Raw genomic sequence first — 20,015 nt, 5'->3', positions numbered from 1 at the left:
AGTCCAGCGGACATTCACTTCGGACTCCTCTGTCAACAGCCCACCACTCTCCACTCTAACTGCAGTACACTGAAGGAGGGTCTTGGAGGAACATACTGGGTGAATTCCCCTGTTAGGACGAGAACCACTTGACCACAGGTGATGCTCTACCACTCACAGATTCCTTGCACATAGGCCTCCTTGTAAACCCTTAGTGCACGTTGTTTAATGCTTCAGCTCCCTGAACAGCTCAGCTCTGCCATTAAGCCTGGCCCTACGACTCTGGTCAATGGTATCCAGTGTCCCTTGAGAGACATAATTCTTCTTCGCACTCAGGTGAGTTCCAAGACATCCACCAGCAACATCATGCACAGTGGTCTTGAAGACACTCCACAACTTTTCATGATTCCCTAAAGCACCCAGATCCCCCAAATCCCCACTCAGCCTGTTCGCAAGCTCCTCAGCTACCCTCTCATCCTTGAGCTTGCCAACATCCAGCCAAGGTCAGGATGGTACCAATCTCCAGATTTAAGCTGCAACTTCAGAGTTGCTTCAACAAGGCCTGTGGTCGGTATTGAGGAACTGAGCACTCCGGTAGACCATGCAGTTCTGGATCATCCTGCAGCGACGGTCAACAATCACATCGTCAATCTCCTTTGCCACACCACCAACGTTGGAACACCAAGTCCAGCACTGAGTCTGTGGGCACTGAAAGCATGAACCAGCCACTCAAAGTCCATGACTTCTTGCAAAGTCAAGTATCTTAGTGCTATTCTGGTTCACAGTTCCAGACCCATGGGGGCCAACACATGTCTCATAACCATCCCTTTCAGTTCCTGTCGATGCATTTAAATTCTCCAAGACTAGAGAAATGTCTCGCCTGTGGCAATGATCAACCACAGACTCGAGCGCGGCATAGAATGTGTCCTTCATGGTGAGATCACTCGCCTCAGTCGGAGCAGATACAGAGACCAAGGAAACGACACCCAAGGAGTGACGAATCCTTAGTCTCATCATATGCTTGTTGACTGGTGTTACCTCAATTATCATTGGTCAGCTTATTGGACACAGCTACAGCAACTCCTTGGGAATTGTAACCATCACAGCGACCAGACCAATAGTAGGTGTAACAACCCATCATGATCTCGCCACTCTCCAAATCTCAGAGAGTGCTGCAATACCTATGTTCGAACTCTTGAGCTCAGATGATAACAGAGGCAGGTTGTCATCCTCTCTTTGAGATCGGACAACCCAGGCACCCACCCGAAGGGACTGTCTCAGGTTAACCCAAGGAGACTGTCATGTGGTGGATGACACCTGAGCACCACTACACCACAAACCACCGCAATCTGACCCTGGAGGTTTATTTACCACGTGATTTTCCTCCTATCATCAATGAATGGGGGTCCCAAAGGCTTTGCCCCAATTTCATCATCCGGTGTGCTGCCCTGTGGAGGTTTTAGAATAAATATATTTTTAGGTTTTATGGTAAATCCAATATGGCTGCCAAACCATGTGACCTCTGAGATATGTGTGAACCTTTTGGTTCTTATGTATAGGCAGTCACTTCGATCTGTTCAGCAACTTCAGAGAAGAAGATTTTTGAAGGTTTTTTTTTTAACAATATGGATGTCGAATCACATGTCCGATGACATCATCAATTATTTTTCTGTCGGCCATTTTATTCCGAGATGACCCTCAAAAATTTTCATTCTCATCAGATGTAGCATACTACATATGCAATTATGACGTCATAACGAAGGCAAATTTGACGTTATCAAAAATCACACTTATTTCCAATGAGGAGTCCTTGCCATGTGCCAAATTAAAATGTTTTCGTTGGTGCGGTTTCAGAGATACAGAGGTCCAAAGTTTTTCCATTTTTCTAATATGGCTGCCACACCACGTAACCTATGATGTCATAATTATGAGGAAAACATTCTACATGAGTCACACCGACCATGAAAATTTCATTTCAATCCAACAAGCGGTTGCGGAGAAAAACATGAAAGTTCTGTGTGGACAGTGAAACAAACAAACAAAGAAGAAGGCGTCAAGCATAGCAAGGTACTTGCAAAATCCATACAACAAATTTGACCTCAAAAATGATTGGCTGGTTGAATTCAGTGACCTCAAATATAAATCCTCTTCAAATATCAAGTCAATCGGATGAAAACTTAGGATTTTAGAAATACCAACTTAGTTGTTGACCTTTGGCCAATGTTGACATTTTGACCTTTTGACCTCAAAAACAATAGGCCTCTTTCTTATGACAAACTCTCCCATGTGGTGAAGTTTCATGAAGATCGGTTTAAAATTGTGACCTGTAGGTGACAAACAGACAGACAAGCCGGTAGGCGGTGATGGGTCGCTGAGCATGGAAACTATAAGATATAGAGCAAAATGGATGTCATATAGCAGACAGGGAATCACCTAAAGATTATGTATATCAAATCTCCTCCAGTTCCATCTACTGATAACTACTCGGCATCTATTTGAATGAAAAGTACCCAAAATGCGGTTTGAAATCGGAAATCCCCAAAGTTTGAGGGGGTGCTGTGGGTGAACAAAGATCTAAATCGAAAATCCGGCTTGATAGTTTGTGCACAATGTATTCCAGACAATTAGTGTGAATTGTCATGACCATCCGACCATAACCCTAGGAGGAGTAGCATTTGGCGTGAAGGCACCTCCAGCTCTCGCATATTATCGATTTTTGCACTAATTGACTTTTGACCCCTGACCTAAGCGAAATCGGTCAATATGTCCTGAGGAAAAGTTGTAGTACTCATTGAGTACCATGAACCTGCGAAGTTTCATTCGTATCGATGCACTCACCTGGTCGCTCGGGAGCCTTCAATTTTTGCCAATTTTCACGCATACCATAATTGTAGAGGGTGCTGTGGGTAAAGTATGACATATATCACAAAAATCGAAATATATTTGATAGAGCATCACCTGTAGATCATTCGTGCCAAATATCATAACCCTACGTGGAATAATGGCTTTCGGAATTGATTTCGTGTGAACGGTACCGATTTTGAAGGTTTTTCAGTTGTTGCTTGGGAACGAAAGCGTCCCTAGAAACCATCACAATTTCCAAAGCACAAAGTCAAAAGATGTACCTACCACCCGAGTTTGGTCAAAATCCGCCCACGTTTACTACCAATTATGCTGATGACAAACGAACAAACATCCAAACAAATAGACTGACAATAAGGGTCACCTATTTCGCCGACCCAACAGACAGACAGACAGGCAGAATAACAAAATCGATCAACCAATGTACTTGAAAAATCTTCGATTTTGCAAGTTACAAGAAGACGCCGTCATGCAGAGCATGATAATTGCAAAATCTGTGAAACAAATTTGACCTCAAAAAATTTGATTGTTAAATTCAGTGACCTGATATGCAAATCTTCTTCAAATTTCAAGTCAATCGGATGAAAATTGAGTATTTTAGAAATATCGCATTAGTTGTTGACCTTGGGCCTATGTTGACATTTTAGTCCATGCTGAGCTTAAAAAATAATTGGCTGGTTGAATTCAGTGACCTGAAATATAAATTATCTTCACTTTTCAAGTCAATCGGATGAAAATTGAGGATTTTGGAATAACCACCTTAGTTGTTGACCTTGGGACTATGTTGACCTTTTGGTCAATGTTGACCTTAAAAATAATTGGCTTCTTGAATTCAGTGACTTGAAATATAAATCCTTTTGAAAATTCAAGTCAATCGGATGAAAATTGAGGATTTTAGAAATCTCACCTAAGTTGTTGACCTTTGGCCGATGTTGACCTTTTGACCTCAAAAACAATATGCTTCTTTCTGATGACAAACTCTACCATGTGGTGAAGGTTCGTGAAGATTGGTTTAAAATTGTGACCTGTAGGCGACAAACAGACAGACAGACAGACAGACAGACAGACAGACATATAAACAGACAGACAGAACAACAAAATTGACTAACCAATAAACTTGAAAAATATTCGATTTTGCAAGTAACAAACAGACAAATGGACCCAAACGCAATGTCCTCTCTTCTGGTGAGGGTAAAAAACAATATTTAAAACGAAAAAAGATAAATGTGAAAAAGTAGAAAGAAGAGTGAAAGTCACAAAGATCAAAGATGTTGGGAAGAACCCAGACTGATATATTTTAGCAGTTACTCCCCAGGCTTAAAAGCAGCAACAGGTTCAAGTTACCAGAGGTCCATCAGCGGGGATGCACAGTCCACACAGCATCAGGATATGGTACAAACAATCAAACGGAAGAACAAATACTGCATTTGAGTCATCAGACAGAAAGAATAGCGTTTTGGTGGGAGAACATCCTCCGAGTTGTGACCTATTGCTGACACCCAGTGATGTAGAAGGAGAATTGCTATTTCGAGTTAGCTTTTTGTCTGCTAGGTGCATGTTGTTTGATGTCGTTCAATCTCTGAACTCAATCACTAATCGACAGCAAGCAGAGAATCGATAATTAGAAGTTGATAATTAAGCCTCCCCCTCTCGGATTGGGGGAGGTTTATACCTGTTGTTGGGTTTATCTATACAAGTTTCCTCAATTTTTAATCATATGATACAGAGGTGTAGGAACATCATTAAAAGTGAGGTTGCTCAACTTGTAAAAACGTTACCACCAAAGGAATGTTCTGCTCGATGGGGGGGGGGGGGGAAACGGAGGGGTCTTGAGGCATGCCCCCCCCCCAGGAAAATTGAAATTCTATGCTTCATTTTATGTACTCTGGCACATTTTATGGGCTTTTGTATGGGGGAGGGGGAATATTTCAAGTTTTTATCTAATTTATAAAGATAATTTTATTTTTCAATGATGGGCCTGAATGTGATGCAACAGTTTATTGTTATTTTTGAAATCTATTTCAGCAAAATTTGGTGGAAAAATTCTGAAATTCAAAACTTTGCACATTTTTTGTTTATAAATTACTCCATCCTTCCATCATTTGCTTGACAAAAGTTATTCACCAATGCCAATCTGTCGATCTTGTCTTTGCGATATTTTTTTATGGAATGGCAGATCAGAGCATTGTTCAGCCTTTGTTGGATCATGGTTGACATCAGATAGTTTTTCACCATTCTCAGGACTGGTTGACTTTGCTCGGATGTTGCTTCGGTGACGAACATTATATAGTATAATTTGAAAAATTTGTGGACTTCTGTAAAGAGCTTCTTACTGTTGGCGACATAAAAATGGACTAGACAAACAAATGGTGTATATGCTCATGACTTGGACCACTCTGGTCTCCTGTCTTACAAGATTGGGTAACTTTGTATCTGAAGACGTACACATTCCATATTGATGTCATTTTTACCTCCACCATTAAAGGTGAAGGAGGTTATGTTTTCACCCTTCTCTGTCTGTTTGTTACTTGCAAAATCAAAGATTTTTCAATATATTGGTCAGTCGAATTTATTCTGTTTGTCTTTATTATTCTGTCTGTTGGGTCGCCGAAATAGGTGACCCGTATTGTCAGTAATTCTGTCTGTTTGGATGTTTGTTCGTTTGTCATCAGCATAATTGGTAGTAAACGTGGGCGGATTTTGACCAAACTCGGGTGGTAGGTACATCTTATGACCTAGTGCTTTGGAAATTGTGATGGTTTCTAGGGACACTTTGGTTCCCTAGCAACAACCGAAAAACCTTAAAAATCGGTACCGTTCATGCGAAATCAATTCCGAAAGCCATTATCCCACGTAGGGTTATGAAATTTGGCACGAATGATCTACAGGTGATGCTCTATCAAATATATTCCGGTTTTTGTGGTATATGGAATACTTTACCCGCAGTGCCCCGTACAATTATGGTATGCGCGAAAATTGAAGGCCCCCAAGCGACCAGGTGAGTGCATCGATACGAATGAAACTTTGCAGGTTCATGGTACTCAATGAGTACTACAACTTTGCCTCAGGACATATTGACCGATTTTGCTTAGGTCAGGGGTCAAAGGTCAATAAGTGCAAAATTCGATAACATGCGAGAGCTGGAGGTGTCTTCGCGCCAAATGCTGTTCCTCCTCGGGTTATGGTCGGATGGTGAGGAAAATTCACACAAATCATCCGGTATACATTGTGCACAAACGATCGAGCCGGATTTTCGATTTAGATCTTTGTTCACCCACAGCACCCCCTCGAACTCTGGGGATTTCCGATTTCAAACCGCATTTTCGGTACTTTTGATTTTAATGGATAACGAGTAGTTAGGCCTAAGTCACATTTGCCACGGTGGCCGTGGGGTCTCCGAAATCTACGGCCACTAGCAATTATACGGCGGCCACAGTATTTCCACAGTCACACAATGTAGCAGTCACATATGTTTTTATTTTTCGGGGATCCGCACGGCGTATTTAGGCCTGTCACATTTTCCATGGCAGCCGTGGGGTCTCCAAAATCTACGGCCACTAGCAATTACACGGCGGCCGCAGTATTTCCACGGTCAAACAATGTAGCAGTCACATATGTTTTTATTTTTCGGGGATCCGCACGGCGTATTTAGGCCTGTCACATTTGCCATGGCAGCCGTGGGGTCTCCAAAATCTACGGCCACTAGCAATTATACGGCGGCCGCAGTATTTCCACGGTCACACAATGTAGCAGTCACATATGTTTTTATTTTTCGGGTAGCCACACGGCATATTTATAAATTGTGGAGACCAAAAACGTGGGGGTGCCATACGGTCTTTGATTTGATGTCACACGGTGACCTTGAGGGGGCCCTGCGGTGGCCATAGAATTTTCAAGGCAGATGCAAGGTAGCCTCAAGGGGACCGCAGGGGGGCCCTAAGGCGAATGTGTGGCCAGACAGACGGTAACGAGTGGGTGAATTTTTTTTTTTTTTTTACCAGTTTTTTTGTTTCGGATTGTCAAATTTCTCTGGCGAATGTAGAAATGAAAAAAAGTTATAACTCCGCGTTATAATTCCACGGCGACCTTACGGCCTGTAAAAGATAGCCAAATGGCATAGGGCCACCCTGAGGCCACCGCAGAAACTCTGCGGCCGCCACACGTTTCTGTCAATTCAGAGGGCGTATGGCCGCCGTATCCTCACCGTAGAGCAAATGTGACTTAGGCCTTATCAGTAGATGGAACTGGATGAGATTTGATATGCATCATCTTAAGGTGATTCCCTATCCGCTATATGACATCCATTTTGCTCTATGTCTTATAGTTTCCATGCCCAGCGACCCATCTCTGCTGACCGGCTTGTTTGTCCGTTTGTCTGTCAATCGCCTACAGGTCACAATTCTAAACTGATCATTATGAAACTTTACCAAGTTGTAGAGGTAGTCTCAACTGAGAAGCCTATTGATTTTGAGGTCAAAGGTCATCTTGAGGTTAGATTTCTAAAATCTTCAATTTTCATCCGATTGACTTAAAATATCTTAAGATGATATATGTTTCAGGTCACTGAATTCAACCAGCCAATTATTTATGAGGTCAACATAGACAAAAAGGTCAATATAGGCCAAAGGTCAACAACTAAGCTGTAATTTCTAAAATCCTCAATTTTCATCCCATTGCTTGAAATTTGAAGAGAATTTATATTTAACGTCATTGAATTCAACCACCAATTATATTTGAGGTCAACATAGGCCGAGTTTCTAAAATTGTCAATTTTCATTCGATTGACTTGTAATTTTAAGAGGAGTTGCATATTTGGTAATTGAATTCAACCACCAAGCTGTTTTTTGAAGTCAAATTTGTTTTATGGATTTTGCAAGTATCGTGTAATGCATGACTTCATCTTTTTGTTATTCTGTCTGTCTGTTTGTCTGTTTCTCTGTTTATTGCCAACAGGTCACAATTTTAAACCGATCTTCACGAAACTTCACCACATGGTAGGCAAGAGTTTATCATAGGGAAGAAGTCTATTGTTTTTGAGGTCAAAAGGTCAACATAAGCCAAATGTCAACAACTTCGGTGAGATTTCTAAAATCCTCAATTTTCATTCGATTGACTTGAAATTTGAAGAGGATTTATATTTCAGGTCATTGAATTCAACCACCAATTATTTTTGAAGTCACATTTGTTTCATGGATTTTTCAAGTATTGTGCTCTGCAAAACGTCTTCTTCTTGCTTGTTTGTCTGTGTGCAGGATATCTTAAAAAGTTGTGGACAGATCCTTATGAAATTTGGTGGGTAGATTGGGTGTGTGATAAGAACGAACAGATAAGATTTTGGTGAAGATCCGGATCTGATTACTTAAATATTTAAAGTGATTCTTCACCATTGAGAGATAGGGCCGAAAATGATACGTAGCACGATATCTCAAACAGTTGCTGATGGATTCGGATGTTACTTGGTGGACAGATTGGGTGTCTGACCTTGACAAATTGATTCAATTTTGGTGAAGATCCACATCCAGATCTGGATATGAGATTTATTTAATTTTTGAATTGATTCTTTGCCATTGAGAGATCGGGTCAAAAACGATATATAGCATGATATTTCAAAAATGCATTGGGCCCGATATGTTCTGATGGATCAATCATTACATGGCGAGGTATGCGCTCTACCGAGTGCCCTTCTAGTTTTATTCTGTGCACTACTCCTTTGTGTCTGCCAGTCATTGTATATACACCGATGCAGTTGGGCCATCTTCAGCCATTATTACTCGTAAAAACATCCAGGATTTCAAAAACTGGTCTCAATGGAAAAAAATCTTCGCAAAACAAAAATTCTTCTCTTATCTCGTTCTCCCACTCAAAGAGCACATACATTCTGTACACCTGTAAATGTGACATTTTGAACACATTTGTCGACACATCCAATTGGATGGCGAAGTCATATGTTAAAAACTGGAATGAGTCAATAATTTTCCCCTGCTATCTTGTGGCCCTCCTGGCAGTTGTCTGTGGCCCCCTTGGGGTCCTCGAACCCCAGCTTGAGAAACCCAGATTTACCACACCTTATTTAAGAAGTTACATTAGTTCATCGTGCCTGTTGTTTCTGCCTTTTTTATTTTTTTTTGTATACCTTGTCGAGGCTCGTATGAGAGAGAACACACAATGCACATCAAGGGGGGGGGGGGAGTGAGACAGGAGGGGAGGGAGTGGGAAGGACAAAATAGTGGGGAACAGAGACATTTGGAGATCTGTGGAAGGGAGAGGGATGGGACGGGGAACATGGGGAATAGAAGATGGACATTACAGGGACAATCAGGAAGGAAAGCAGGGAATTTGAAGGAGGTGGGCTTGGGTGGATTATCGGGGGAAGAAAAGATCGACGATTTGGATGGGGGATGATAAGAGGTGGTGGTGAACAGCTGTTTTGAAGGCCTGGAGGGAAGAATGGGAATGAATAGAGTGAGGGAGTTTATTCCAAAGGTGGGGAAAAAAAAGAGGAATGAAAGAGTGAAGGTGAGCAGTGATTCGTGATTTTGGTAGTTTTACCAGAAGGGGGTTGTTGGCGGACCTTGGGCGCCCTGCGGAAATGTGGTGGGGACAAATCACAGAGAGAGCGGGGGGGGGGGAGGCTAGAGACGAGACGGAAGAATACAGAAAGACCACCGACCAACCTGCGGTGATTGAGTGAGAGGTCCAAAGACTTAGCTTCATTGCGGGAGATGCCAATGATCCGAAATGCCTTGGTTTCTACAGCGTGAAGCCGAGAAAGGTGAGAGACAGGAGCACCAGCCCAGAGGGGAGAGCAGTACTCCATCAGGCTGTGGACAAAAGCTTTATAAGTGGTCAGGAGCTCAGGTGGGCCGAGGAAGGACCTTGCACGACGGAGGATTCCGAGTCGGCGACTGGCTTTGGAGGCGAGGTTTGAAATGTGGCTTTCCCAGGAAAGGTCATGGCAGATAGTGAGACCCAGAAGCTTGAAAGAAAGGACTTCTTCCAGAGGATTGTTGAGAAGGTGGATGGGGGGTTTTTCTAAACCGTCCTTTCGAAGAGACATAGTGAGGGTGTGAGATTTGTCCGAACTGAAAGACATGTTCCACGTGTTGGACCAGTTTGTGATTTTATCCAGATCTGCAGTGAGCGAAGAAGTTGCTGCTTGCCAGTCTGAGGGATGACCAATGGTATGACAGAGGGTGGAGTCATCAGCAAAGAGATATAGAGGATTTTCCAGAGAGTCAGAGAAATCATTGATGAAAACCAGAAAAAGAACAGGGCCCAGAACGCAACCTTGAGGAACTCCAGCCTGGACAGGAAGGGGGGATGAAAGAACTCCATTTAGGGCCACACGTTGACTGCGACAGGAGAGGAAGTCTGCGAGCCATGAGTGGAGATGGCCTTGGATACCATAGGAAGAGAATTAAGTGAGTAGGGCAGGGTGCCAGACTGTGTCAATAGCAAGTGATATGTCCAGGGATACGGCTCGGATTTCCTGTCTGGCATTGAGGCCCTCCATCCATTGTTGGGAGAGCAGAAGCAGCATATCCAGTGTAGAGTGACTTGGTCTGAAACCAAATTGATGATCAGAAATCAAGCCATTGGAGAAGAGGACGGATTTGATGTCTGAGGCGATGCTGGATTCCATAACCTTGCTGATGATTGGGAGAAGGCTGATTGGTCTGTAGTTGCAGAGATCTGTTTTTGCACCTTCTTATGCAGCACAGTAATGTTTGCAGATTTTCAAGCAGATGGCAGATGGCCTTGAGCAAATGAGAGGATGAATAGAACAGAGAGACGGTGAGCAAGAGCAGAAGAGCAGGCTTTGAGGAAACGTGGGCTGATGCCGTTTGGACCGGTTGCAGAATCTGAGTCGAGGTTTGAAAGCAAGCTCTCCACCTTGTCAGGAGAAAAGGACACAGAGTCCAGGGACAGTTGGGTGCGACTGGGTAAGGTGGGTAGAGAAAGTGATGGGTTTTGGACACAAGATTTGGCTGCAAACACCGAGTTTAGGCTTTCAGATTTTTCACGTGCGGTATCAGCAGTGCTGCCATTTGAGGTAAGGGAGGGGATGGAGGGGGAACATACACCAGAAACAGATTTGATTAGATGCCACCAGGATTTTGAGGAGGGAGAGAGGTTTGACAGTTCAGACTTGAGATGAGAAAGATGTTGTTTTCTGGCTCTCCTGAGGGTAGACACACACTTGTTCCGAGCTTTATGGAAGGAACTGAGATTGCCCTCAGTTGGATTTGCTTTCCATGAGGCTAAGGCAAGTTTTCAGGACAACTGCCTCACCACAAGCTTCATTGAACCAATGGTGGGAGGAAGGGTAGGACAACTGAAGACGAGAGGGGATAAGTCTGTGCATGAGGGAGAGCAAGTTTCTTTGAAAGAATTCTCAGGATGAGTTGATGTTGGAGAAAGTAAAGATAAGAGACCAGTCTATAAGTTTGAGGGCTGCTTGGAGACCCTGCCAGTCGGCTTGAGTGAAATGCCAGACTCGACGGTGGTGAGGTGGTTCTCTGAAAACAGCCAGAGAGATGTCCACTTTGACAAGGATGTGGTCAGAAGAACCGATTGGAGCGGAGGATGAGCAGCAGATATTGTCAGGGAAATTTGTCAAAATCAGATCCCGAAGAGATGGAGTACCATTGGTTGAGATCCGGGTCGGGAAGGTGACCGATTGAGTCAGTCCCAATGAGTCGCAGAAAGCTTTTGCTGAGGTGCCATGACAGGTGAGAGAGGTACCCACACCTAGCCAACTGGCATGATGACAATTGAAGTCGCCACATATGAGGAAGAGAGAGTTTGGATGAGAAGATAGAAGTTGGTCCATGTTTTCAGCTTCTGAAACTGCTGTTAAACAAACAAGCCTGTAGTTCTTTGATTCAATCTTTGGATCCTTTCTTGAATAACAGTGTTACATTTGCTTCTGTCCAATCCTCTGGTATCTGTCCTGACTCCAGTGAGCTTCCAAGGAGCTGTTAAAGAGTTAACATGTCACTTAGCTGATCTGCCACCTCCCTCAATACTCTTGGATGCATATTATCTGACTCTGTGGCTTTTATATTCTTTAAGTTTTCCTGTTTCTTTACTTCCTCTACCCCAATCTGCAACTCCTCCAAGAGCCCTTTCTTACCTCCAAGATAGATTATCTCAGCAACCGATAATTCTCCTGACTGGTGTGTAAATGGTGAAGCAAAATAACTATTTAATAAATCTACAATCTGACTTTCATCACAAACCAACATCCTTGTGCTGTCCCTCATTTTGGTCTACATTTGTCTGTTCAAAAACAAAATTGCGATATTTTTGACCACCTGTTGGGGTGTACCAAAAGTGAAACATCCACATCCTCAATGGGTCCACTCTCCTAATGACAATATACAATCATTAATTTTACTTTTCAAACACTCACCTCAGGTGTGTAAACATAAAGGCTCATGAAAGTACCCGAAATCATTGCTCGTGCTATGAACAGCAGCACAGTTATTATGGTCCTGCACAATGGAAGAGCACAAAATAAATATTTCAACTGAATAACTACTTCAAAAGTATAAAATGAAGGTTATAATTCTGCAACTATTTTTTAAATTTCTGCTCATGTGATACTGTTAAGTATATGGGAAGAGGATGGACCATCTATAACGTATCAGTGTAACTAAAACCGCTTTTATTCAAGTTGGGACTGTCGATTCCTAAATGACAAGCCATAGTTTTGAAGTGATGCATGTGAGGCCATCTGTCAACCACGAAGTACTGCAAGTGATCCTACAGGATTATGTCAACTCGTCTTCCTTTTTTTTTGTCTTTTTTTTGAATTTTTTTCTGTTTTAACTTAAATCTTCAACTTCAATTGCTTATAAAACAAAAATGTAATATAACGAATATTATAAGTAAATTTGCAAAATCATTGTTTGAATCTGCTTGGTGTAAAGCATGACAACATGACAAATCACGTACTTAGGCTATTCTCAGTTAAAACAAGCCTGTCTCGATAGCGAAGTGTGGTGAGGTGTTTTGAATTGCACAGTGGGAGTTGTTTTGAATTACGTGAAGGTGAGGGGTTATTAATAACATGGCGGTTACGTGGTGGTGAAGTGTTTTGAATTACCTGGTCGTGAGGTGTTTTTAATAACGTGGTGGTGTTTGTCCAACTGCAGCAATGTGTGGTAAGGCGAGTGTAGCTAGCCGCTCCATGCTAGTACGTATTGCGTTGTGCTGTCCCATCTTGTTCCACGCAGGAATTTATTCCTGTTTATTAAATTTCTACACAAGGTTTATCTCCAAACACACACACACACACACACACACACACACACACACACACACACACACACACACACACACACACACACACACACCACAACTTTATATATATATATATATGTGTGTATATATATATATATATATATATATATATATATATATATATATATATATATATATATATATATATATATATATATATATATATATTTTCTTCTTCTTCTTTCGGCTGCTCCCGTTAGGGGTCGCCACAGCGGATCATCCGTATGATCCGCATAGTGATTTGGCACATGTTTTACACCGGATGCCCTTCCTGACGCAATCCTGGTCGCCTCTTACGACACAGGGATATGGTACACCTATTTTAACCAGGGTATACACTGGCCCAGTACACTGGTACTCACTTCACCGACCTCGGAAGGATGACAGGCTGAGTCAACCCCCTGGTGTATTAATTCAGTGGCTCAACGGGGCTTGAACTCAGGACCTTTTGGATCCCAAGCCGCTGCCCTAACCACTGCGCCAACACCAGGATATATACATATATATATATATATATATATATATATATATATATATATATATATATATATATATATATATATATATATATATATATATATATATATATATATTCTCCACCAGTCTGTCTGTCCCTCTGTCTGTCCATTCATGGCAGAGCTTCAAAATCAAATTGCTTACATTTTGTTCACTCCATGTTGATCTCAGGTTTCGTAGGTGTCTTTTGTAAGGCTCGTGCTTTCTACCTCTATCACGGAGTTACGTAAACTCCAATTTGACTTCTGATTGCATTTTGCACAGTTGCTAAGATGGTTCAAGACTCGGTTGCAGCAAACGGGGGAAAAAAATCAGCCAAAAATTTGTTTAAAATAGAAAAACACATCTTAATCGCTGTTTTGAACATATCTGGCCAGGCATGATATGGAGATAGGGAGGGAGAGGGGAGAGGGTAGACATATATAAAAAAGTGCATATATATATATATATATATATATATATATATATATATATATATATATATATATATATATATATATATATATATATATATACGTATATGAAGAATATAGATGGTTTTTTTGTGTGAAATAATAATTACATCAATAATTAAGGTGAATCAATGGATAATGTCACAATAAAAGTGTGAAATTTTCATTGTATAGGGTGAGCCATAACTCACAGGACACTGTTTTAGCTGCTTATACAAGATTTTTTTATGTCATGTACTTATACTGCTTTCTTTTCTTTTTTTCAGATAATACAAATAAATACATTAAACCATGATGGCAGACACCAGTCCATTTACAGTGCAAAAGAGGCTGTTAGTGGTTTGGTACCACAAGAGGAGGTACACAAACAAGACAATTAAATGCATATGGATGCCCTCAATGGCCAAGGAGGCATTGCAATTGTTGTATTACTGTCATATTTTATAATTACTTCTGTTATTATGTATTACTGTAATATGTTATTACTCCTGGGGCTTATGGCTCACCAGGATAGATGGTATAAACAAGTCTTGTATAAGCAGCTAAAACTCTGTCCTGGGACTTACAACTCAACTTGTAGAATAACATTTGTATAAAATAATTACTTTAAAATATAATTTTTATCTTGTGATTCTTTCTTCACCTTTTCAATACTTATGCAAGTTAAATATTTTCAAATGTAATTGAAGAAAAGTAATTTTTACATTCTCAACTCCCATTTTTTTCCTTATAATTACCCTCTGAGATTAATTTCAACGTTTCATTCTTTGGTTTTTGCTCAACATCCTCGACCCAAATCTCCATAAGTTCTTAATCCAAACCCTGAACACATTGAGGAGAGAAAAAGGCATCAAATATGTTGGGGCACTGACACATTTATTCAGACCACATTGTGCGAAGGAGTATCTTGCTATTCTTTAAGAAATGTTAACACCAGTACTTTCAGCTCAGTTAACAATAATAATAATGATAATTATAATAATAATAAAAATAAGGAAAAAAGACATGGAATATCACAATATAACAGTCCCCATTGCTTTAGTGATTTTGCTGTACGAAGTTAAAGGGCTAGCCCATATTTATTTCCAACTAAAATGGTCACCAGTCTACGAGTCAGCCATCTTTGATCAGATCATAAAATAAAGTGAGGTGCATGTCCTCTGCCATCATGCACTGTGATTGTGCCAAGTTTGACAAAAAAATCGAACAATACATGTCTGAGAAATGGTTGGGGACAAATTTAAGTTTAAAAAATGGCCACCAGTCAGCCATCTTGGATATCATCTCGAAAAAATGACATGCATATGTAAACCATCCTTCCTTATCTGGGTGCCAAGTTTGAACAACATCGGTAAATGCATGTACCAGAAATGGTTGAGTTTGTGTTCAACATCAGGTTTTATTTTACAACTAAAATGGCCACCAGTTGGCCAACTTGGATCTGATATAAAAAAGAATGACATGCATGTGTTAGCAAGCCTGGTGTTGGTGCAGTGGTTAGGGCAGCGGCTTGGGATCCAAAAGGTCCTGAGTTCAAGCCCCGTTGGGCCACTGAATTAATACACCAGGGGGTTGACTCAGCCTGTCATCCTTCCGAGGTCGGCGAAATGAGTACCAGTATACTGGGCCGGTGTATACCCCGGTTAAAATAGGTGTACCATATCCCTGTGTCATAAGAGGCGACGAGGGTTGCGTCAGGAAGGGCATCCGGCGTAAAACATGTGCCAAATCACTATGCGGATCACACGGATGATCCGCTGTGGCGACCCATAACGAGAGCAGCCGAAAGAAGAAGGAGAAGAAGATGCATGTGTTAGCCATCATTATTTATCTGTGTGTCAAGTTTGAACAAGATCGGTAAATTCATATCCGAGAAATAGTTGAGGACGTGTTCAACATGATTTTTAAACTTTTTTTTACAACTGAAATGGCCGCCAGTCGGCCAACTTTGATCTGATATAAAAAAGAATAACATGCCTGTGTTGCCATCATTATTTATCTGTGTGTCAAGTTTGAACAAGATCGGTAAATGCATATCCGAGAAATAGTTGAGGACGTGTTCAACATCATTTTCAACTTTTTTTTACAACTGAAATGGCCGCCAGTCGGCCAACTTTGATCGCAACGCGAAACAAATGATGTAGATATGTATCCCGTCGTGTGTTGTCTTTGTGCCAAGTACAAATAACATTGGTCCACAAATGTCAGAGATATGGTTGCGGACGCACACACACACATGGACACAATTAAAGACTGAGACCAAATCCATTAGCCGCAGACGAAGTCGAATGGGGGCTAAAATATGAAAGATGGACTAAACAGCAAAATGCTGAAGAATTTGAATTCAGAACTTGAAATTCACATGGTACAAATGATTCATTGATAATACACAGCCTTGTGGAGCTCCAGTATTCAAGATTGATGACTTTGATAAAATACCATTCACCTTCACCTGCCGAGGACGGTCGAGTAAAAAAAACTTTCCACACACAGCAGGATATGGGGGTTCAGGCACAAATCACTCAACACTTTCAGAAGGGTAAATGGTAGCATTGTTACTTACGAAATCTAAAGATTTCGTAAGTATATTGATGACTTCCGTCATCTGTTTGTGTGTTTGTTTGTGTGTTTGTTTGTAGGCACGATAATTCGAGAACGGAAGAAGCTACCAATGTCAAATTACACCCTGTGATTCAGGAGGGTGATGGCTAGTGCTGATTAATTTTTTGGTCAAAATCGGTCAAAGGTCAAGGTCACAGTGAGGTCAAACATTCGATTTTTGATGGTTTGGCACAGAATCATCGTAGAAACTTCCGGTTTGCGTCGCTACCTTCTCTCGAGACAGCTTTTATTAGACAAGGTCAGAGGGAAGTCGACGATTTCGTAAGTACCAGTCTATGACTGCTTATATAAAAGGTTGACGAGAAGTCAATAAACTAGAAGGGCACCCAGGAGATCACATACCTCCGCCACACAATGTCTGATCCATGAGAACATATCCGGCCCAATACATTTTTGAAATATCATGCTACATAATCGTTTTTGGCCCAATCTCTCAATGGTGAAGAATCACTTATAATATTGAATAATTATTGTATCCAGATCCTGATTCAGATCTTCACCAAAATCAAATCAATTCGTCCTTGTCACACACCCAACGTGTCCACCAATTTTGCCCGAATCTGTCTTCAACTTTTTGAGATATCCTGCATACAAACAGATAGACAAACAAACAAACAAGAAAAAGACGTCGTACAGAGCATGATACTTGCAAAATCCATAAAACAAATTTGACCTCAAAAATAATAGGTGGTTGAATTCAATGACCAAATATGCGACTCCTCTTCAAAATTCAAGTCAATCAGATGAAAATTAATTTTTTTTAGAAATTCAGCCGATGTTGACCTTTTGGCCAATTTTGACCTCAAAATAATTGGTGGTTCAATGCAATAAGCCAATATGCAAATCCTCTTCAAATTTCAAATCAATCAGATGAAAATTGAGGACTTTAGAAATTTGACAAATATGTTGATCTTTGGCCTATGTTGACCTTTTGACTTCAAAAACAATAGGCTTCTTGATTATGCCAAACTCTACCATGTGGTGATGTTCCGTGAAGATTGGTTTAAACTGGTGACCTGTAGGCGATTGACAGGCAAACAGACAAACAGACAGCACAACAAAATTGACTGACCAATATACTTGAAAAATCTTCGATTTTGCAAGTAACAAACAAGCAGTCATAGACTGGTACTTACGAAATGGTCAACTTGACCTCTGACTTTGTCTAATAAAAGCTGTCTCTTGAGAAGGTAGCGAAGCAAACCAGAAGTTTATACGATGAATCTGTACCAAACCATCAAAAATCGTAACGTCGACCGAAGCAAAAATCTCCATTTCTCCACGCAATTATTTTATATTATTTTATCAGTCACAAAACCATAATATTCGGCCATCCACCAACAATCTTTACATAATCCGACGGCTCAGCGAGTCAGGCATGCGACGATAACCTTTATTGGGATAAAAAAATGACTTTTAAACACGATCTTTATCGAAAAAACCGTCAGCGCGCACACTGAAAACTTTTACGTGACTCAACGACGAGTCAGCTCGAGCATGCTGCATCACGTGACGACCTGTGACGCGCGAGTGAAATATTTTTTATACAATCTTAAAACGTCTCCAAAACATCCCATTTTTACCAGAATTTCGACAACCGAGTTTTAAGCATCCTAAGCGATCGCAAAAACCGAAGACAAAATTAAAATCGAAGTTAAAACGAACTCGTAACGTCGAGCGAAGCAAAAATACTCCATTTCTCCACATGAATTTATGGAATTATGTTTGACCTCACTGTGACCTTGACCTTTGACCGATTTTGACCAAAATCTAATCAGCGCTAGCCATCACCCTCGTGAATCACGTGGTGTAATTTGACATTGGTAGCTTCTTCCGTTCTCGAGTTATCGTGCCTACAAACAAACACACAAACACACAAACAAACACACAAGCAGTCATAGACTGGTACTTACGAAATCGTCAACTTGACCTCTGACCTTGTCTAATAAAAGCTGTCTCTCGAGAAGGTAGCGACGCAAACCAGAAATTTCTACGATGATTCTGTACCAAACCATCATAAATTGGATGTTTGACCTCACTGTGACCTTGACCTTTGACCGATTTTGACCAAAATCTAATCAGCGCTAGCCATCACCCTCCTGAATCACGTGGTGTAATTTGACATTGGTAGCTTCTTCCATTCGTGAGTTATATATTTTTTTGGATGTTTGACCTCACTGTGACCTTGACCTTTGACCAATTTTGACCAAAATCTAATCAGCGCTAGCCATCACCCTCCTGAATCACGTGGTCTAATTTGACATTGGTAGCTTCTTCCGTTCTCGAGTTATAACTTTTTTTTGGATGTTTGACCTCACTGTGACCTTGACCTTTGACCAATTTTGACCAAAATCTAATCAGCGCTAGCCACCACCCTCCTGAATCACGTGGTGTAATTTGACATTAGTAGCTTCTTCTGTTCTCGAGTTATCATTTTTTGGATGTTTGACCTCACTGTGACCTTGACCTTTGACAGATTTTGACCAAAATCTAATCAGCGCGAGCCATCACCCTCCTGAATCACGTGGTCTAATTTGACATTGGTAGCTTCTTCCGTTCTCGAGTTATAACTTTTTTTTGGATGTTTGACCTCACTGTGACCTTGACCTTTGACCAATTTTGACCAAAATCTAATCAGCGCTAGCCACCACCCTCCTGAATCACGTGGTCTAATTTGACATTGGTAGCTTCTTCCGTTCTCGAGTTATAACTTTTTTTTGGATGTTTGACCTCACTGTGACCTTGACCTTTGACCAATTTTGACCAAAATCTAATCAGCGCTAGCCATCACCCTCCTGAATCACGTGGTGTAATTTGACATTGGTAGCTTCTTCCGTTCTCGAGTTATCGTGCCTACAAACAAACACACAAACACACAAACAAACACACAAGCAGTCATAGACTGGTACTTACGAAATCGTCAACTTGACCTCTGACCTTGTCTAATAAAAGCTGTCTCTCGAGAAGGTAGCGACGCAAACCAGAAATTTCTACGATGATTCTGTACCAAACCATCATAAATTGAATGTTTGACCTCACTGTGACCTTGACCTTTGACCGATTTTGACCAAAATCTAATCAGCGCTAGCCATCACCCTCCTGAATCACGTGGTCTAATTTGACATTGGTAGCTTCTTCCGTTCTCGAGTTATAACTTTTTTTTGGATGTTTGACCTCACTGTGACCTTGACCTTTGACCAATTTTGACCAAAATCTAATCAGCGCTAGCCACCACCCTCCTGAATCACGTGGTGTAATTTGACATTAGTAGCTTAT

The 20,015-nt window shown here is 41.1% G+C and overlaps 1 protein-coding gene across 13 annotated transcripts in view; it reads right to left on the bottom strand.

The window, feature by feature from the left end:
• LOC147028865 (synaptic vesicle 2-related protein-like) overlaps positions 1 to 20,015 on the bottom strand; it is a 360,308-nt gene that overhangs the window by 21,530 nt on the left and 318,763 nt on the right. For 10 of the 13 annotated variants that reach the window (XR_015057743.1, XM_085879631.1, XM_085879632.1 and 7 more), the window contains one exon: positions 12,257 to 12,338. The exons of 2 other annotated variants lie outside the window; for them this stretch is intronic. Coding sequence is in view for 9 of the 11 variants with exons in the window: in XM_085879631.1 (XP_085735757.1) it covers positions 12,257 to 12,338 (82 nt within the window). In the remaining 2 variants the exon portion in view is untranslated. Of the gene's footprint in view, positions 1 to 2,190; positions 2,304 to 12,256; positions 12,339 to 20,015 lie in introns of all 13 variants that reach the window. One more of the 13 variants, XR_015057744.1, reaches the window with a different exon arrangement.

This window comes from Eptatretus burgeri, chromosome 4 (genome assembly GCF_056783735.1).
Source record: "Eptatretus burgeri isolate ZD-2024b chromosome 4, Ebu_testis_v1, whole genome shotgun sequence".
Lineage (NCBI taxonomy): Eukaryota > Metazoa > Chordata > Myxini > Myxiniformes > Myxinidae > Eptatretus > Eptatretus burgeri.
Note: the sequence above shows the minus strand (reverse complement) of the source record. Positions and strands in the feature narration are given on the sequence as shown.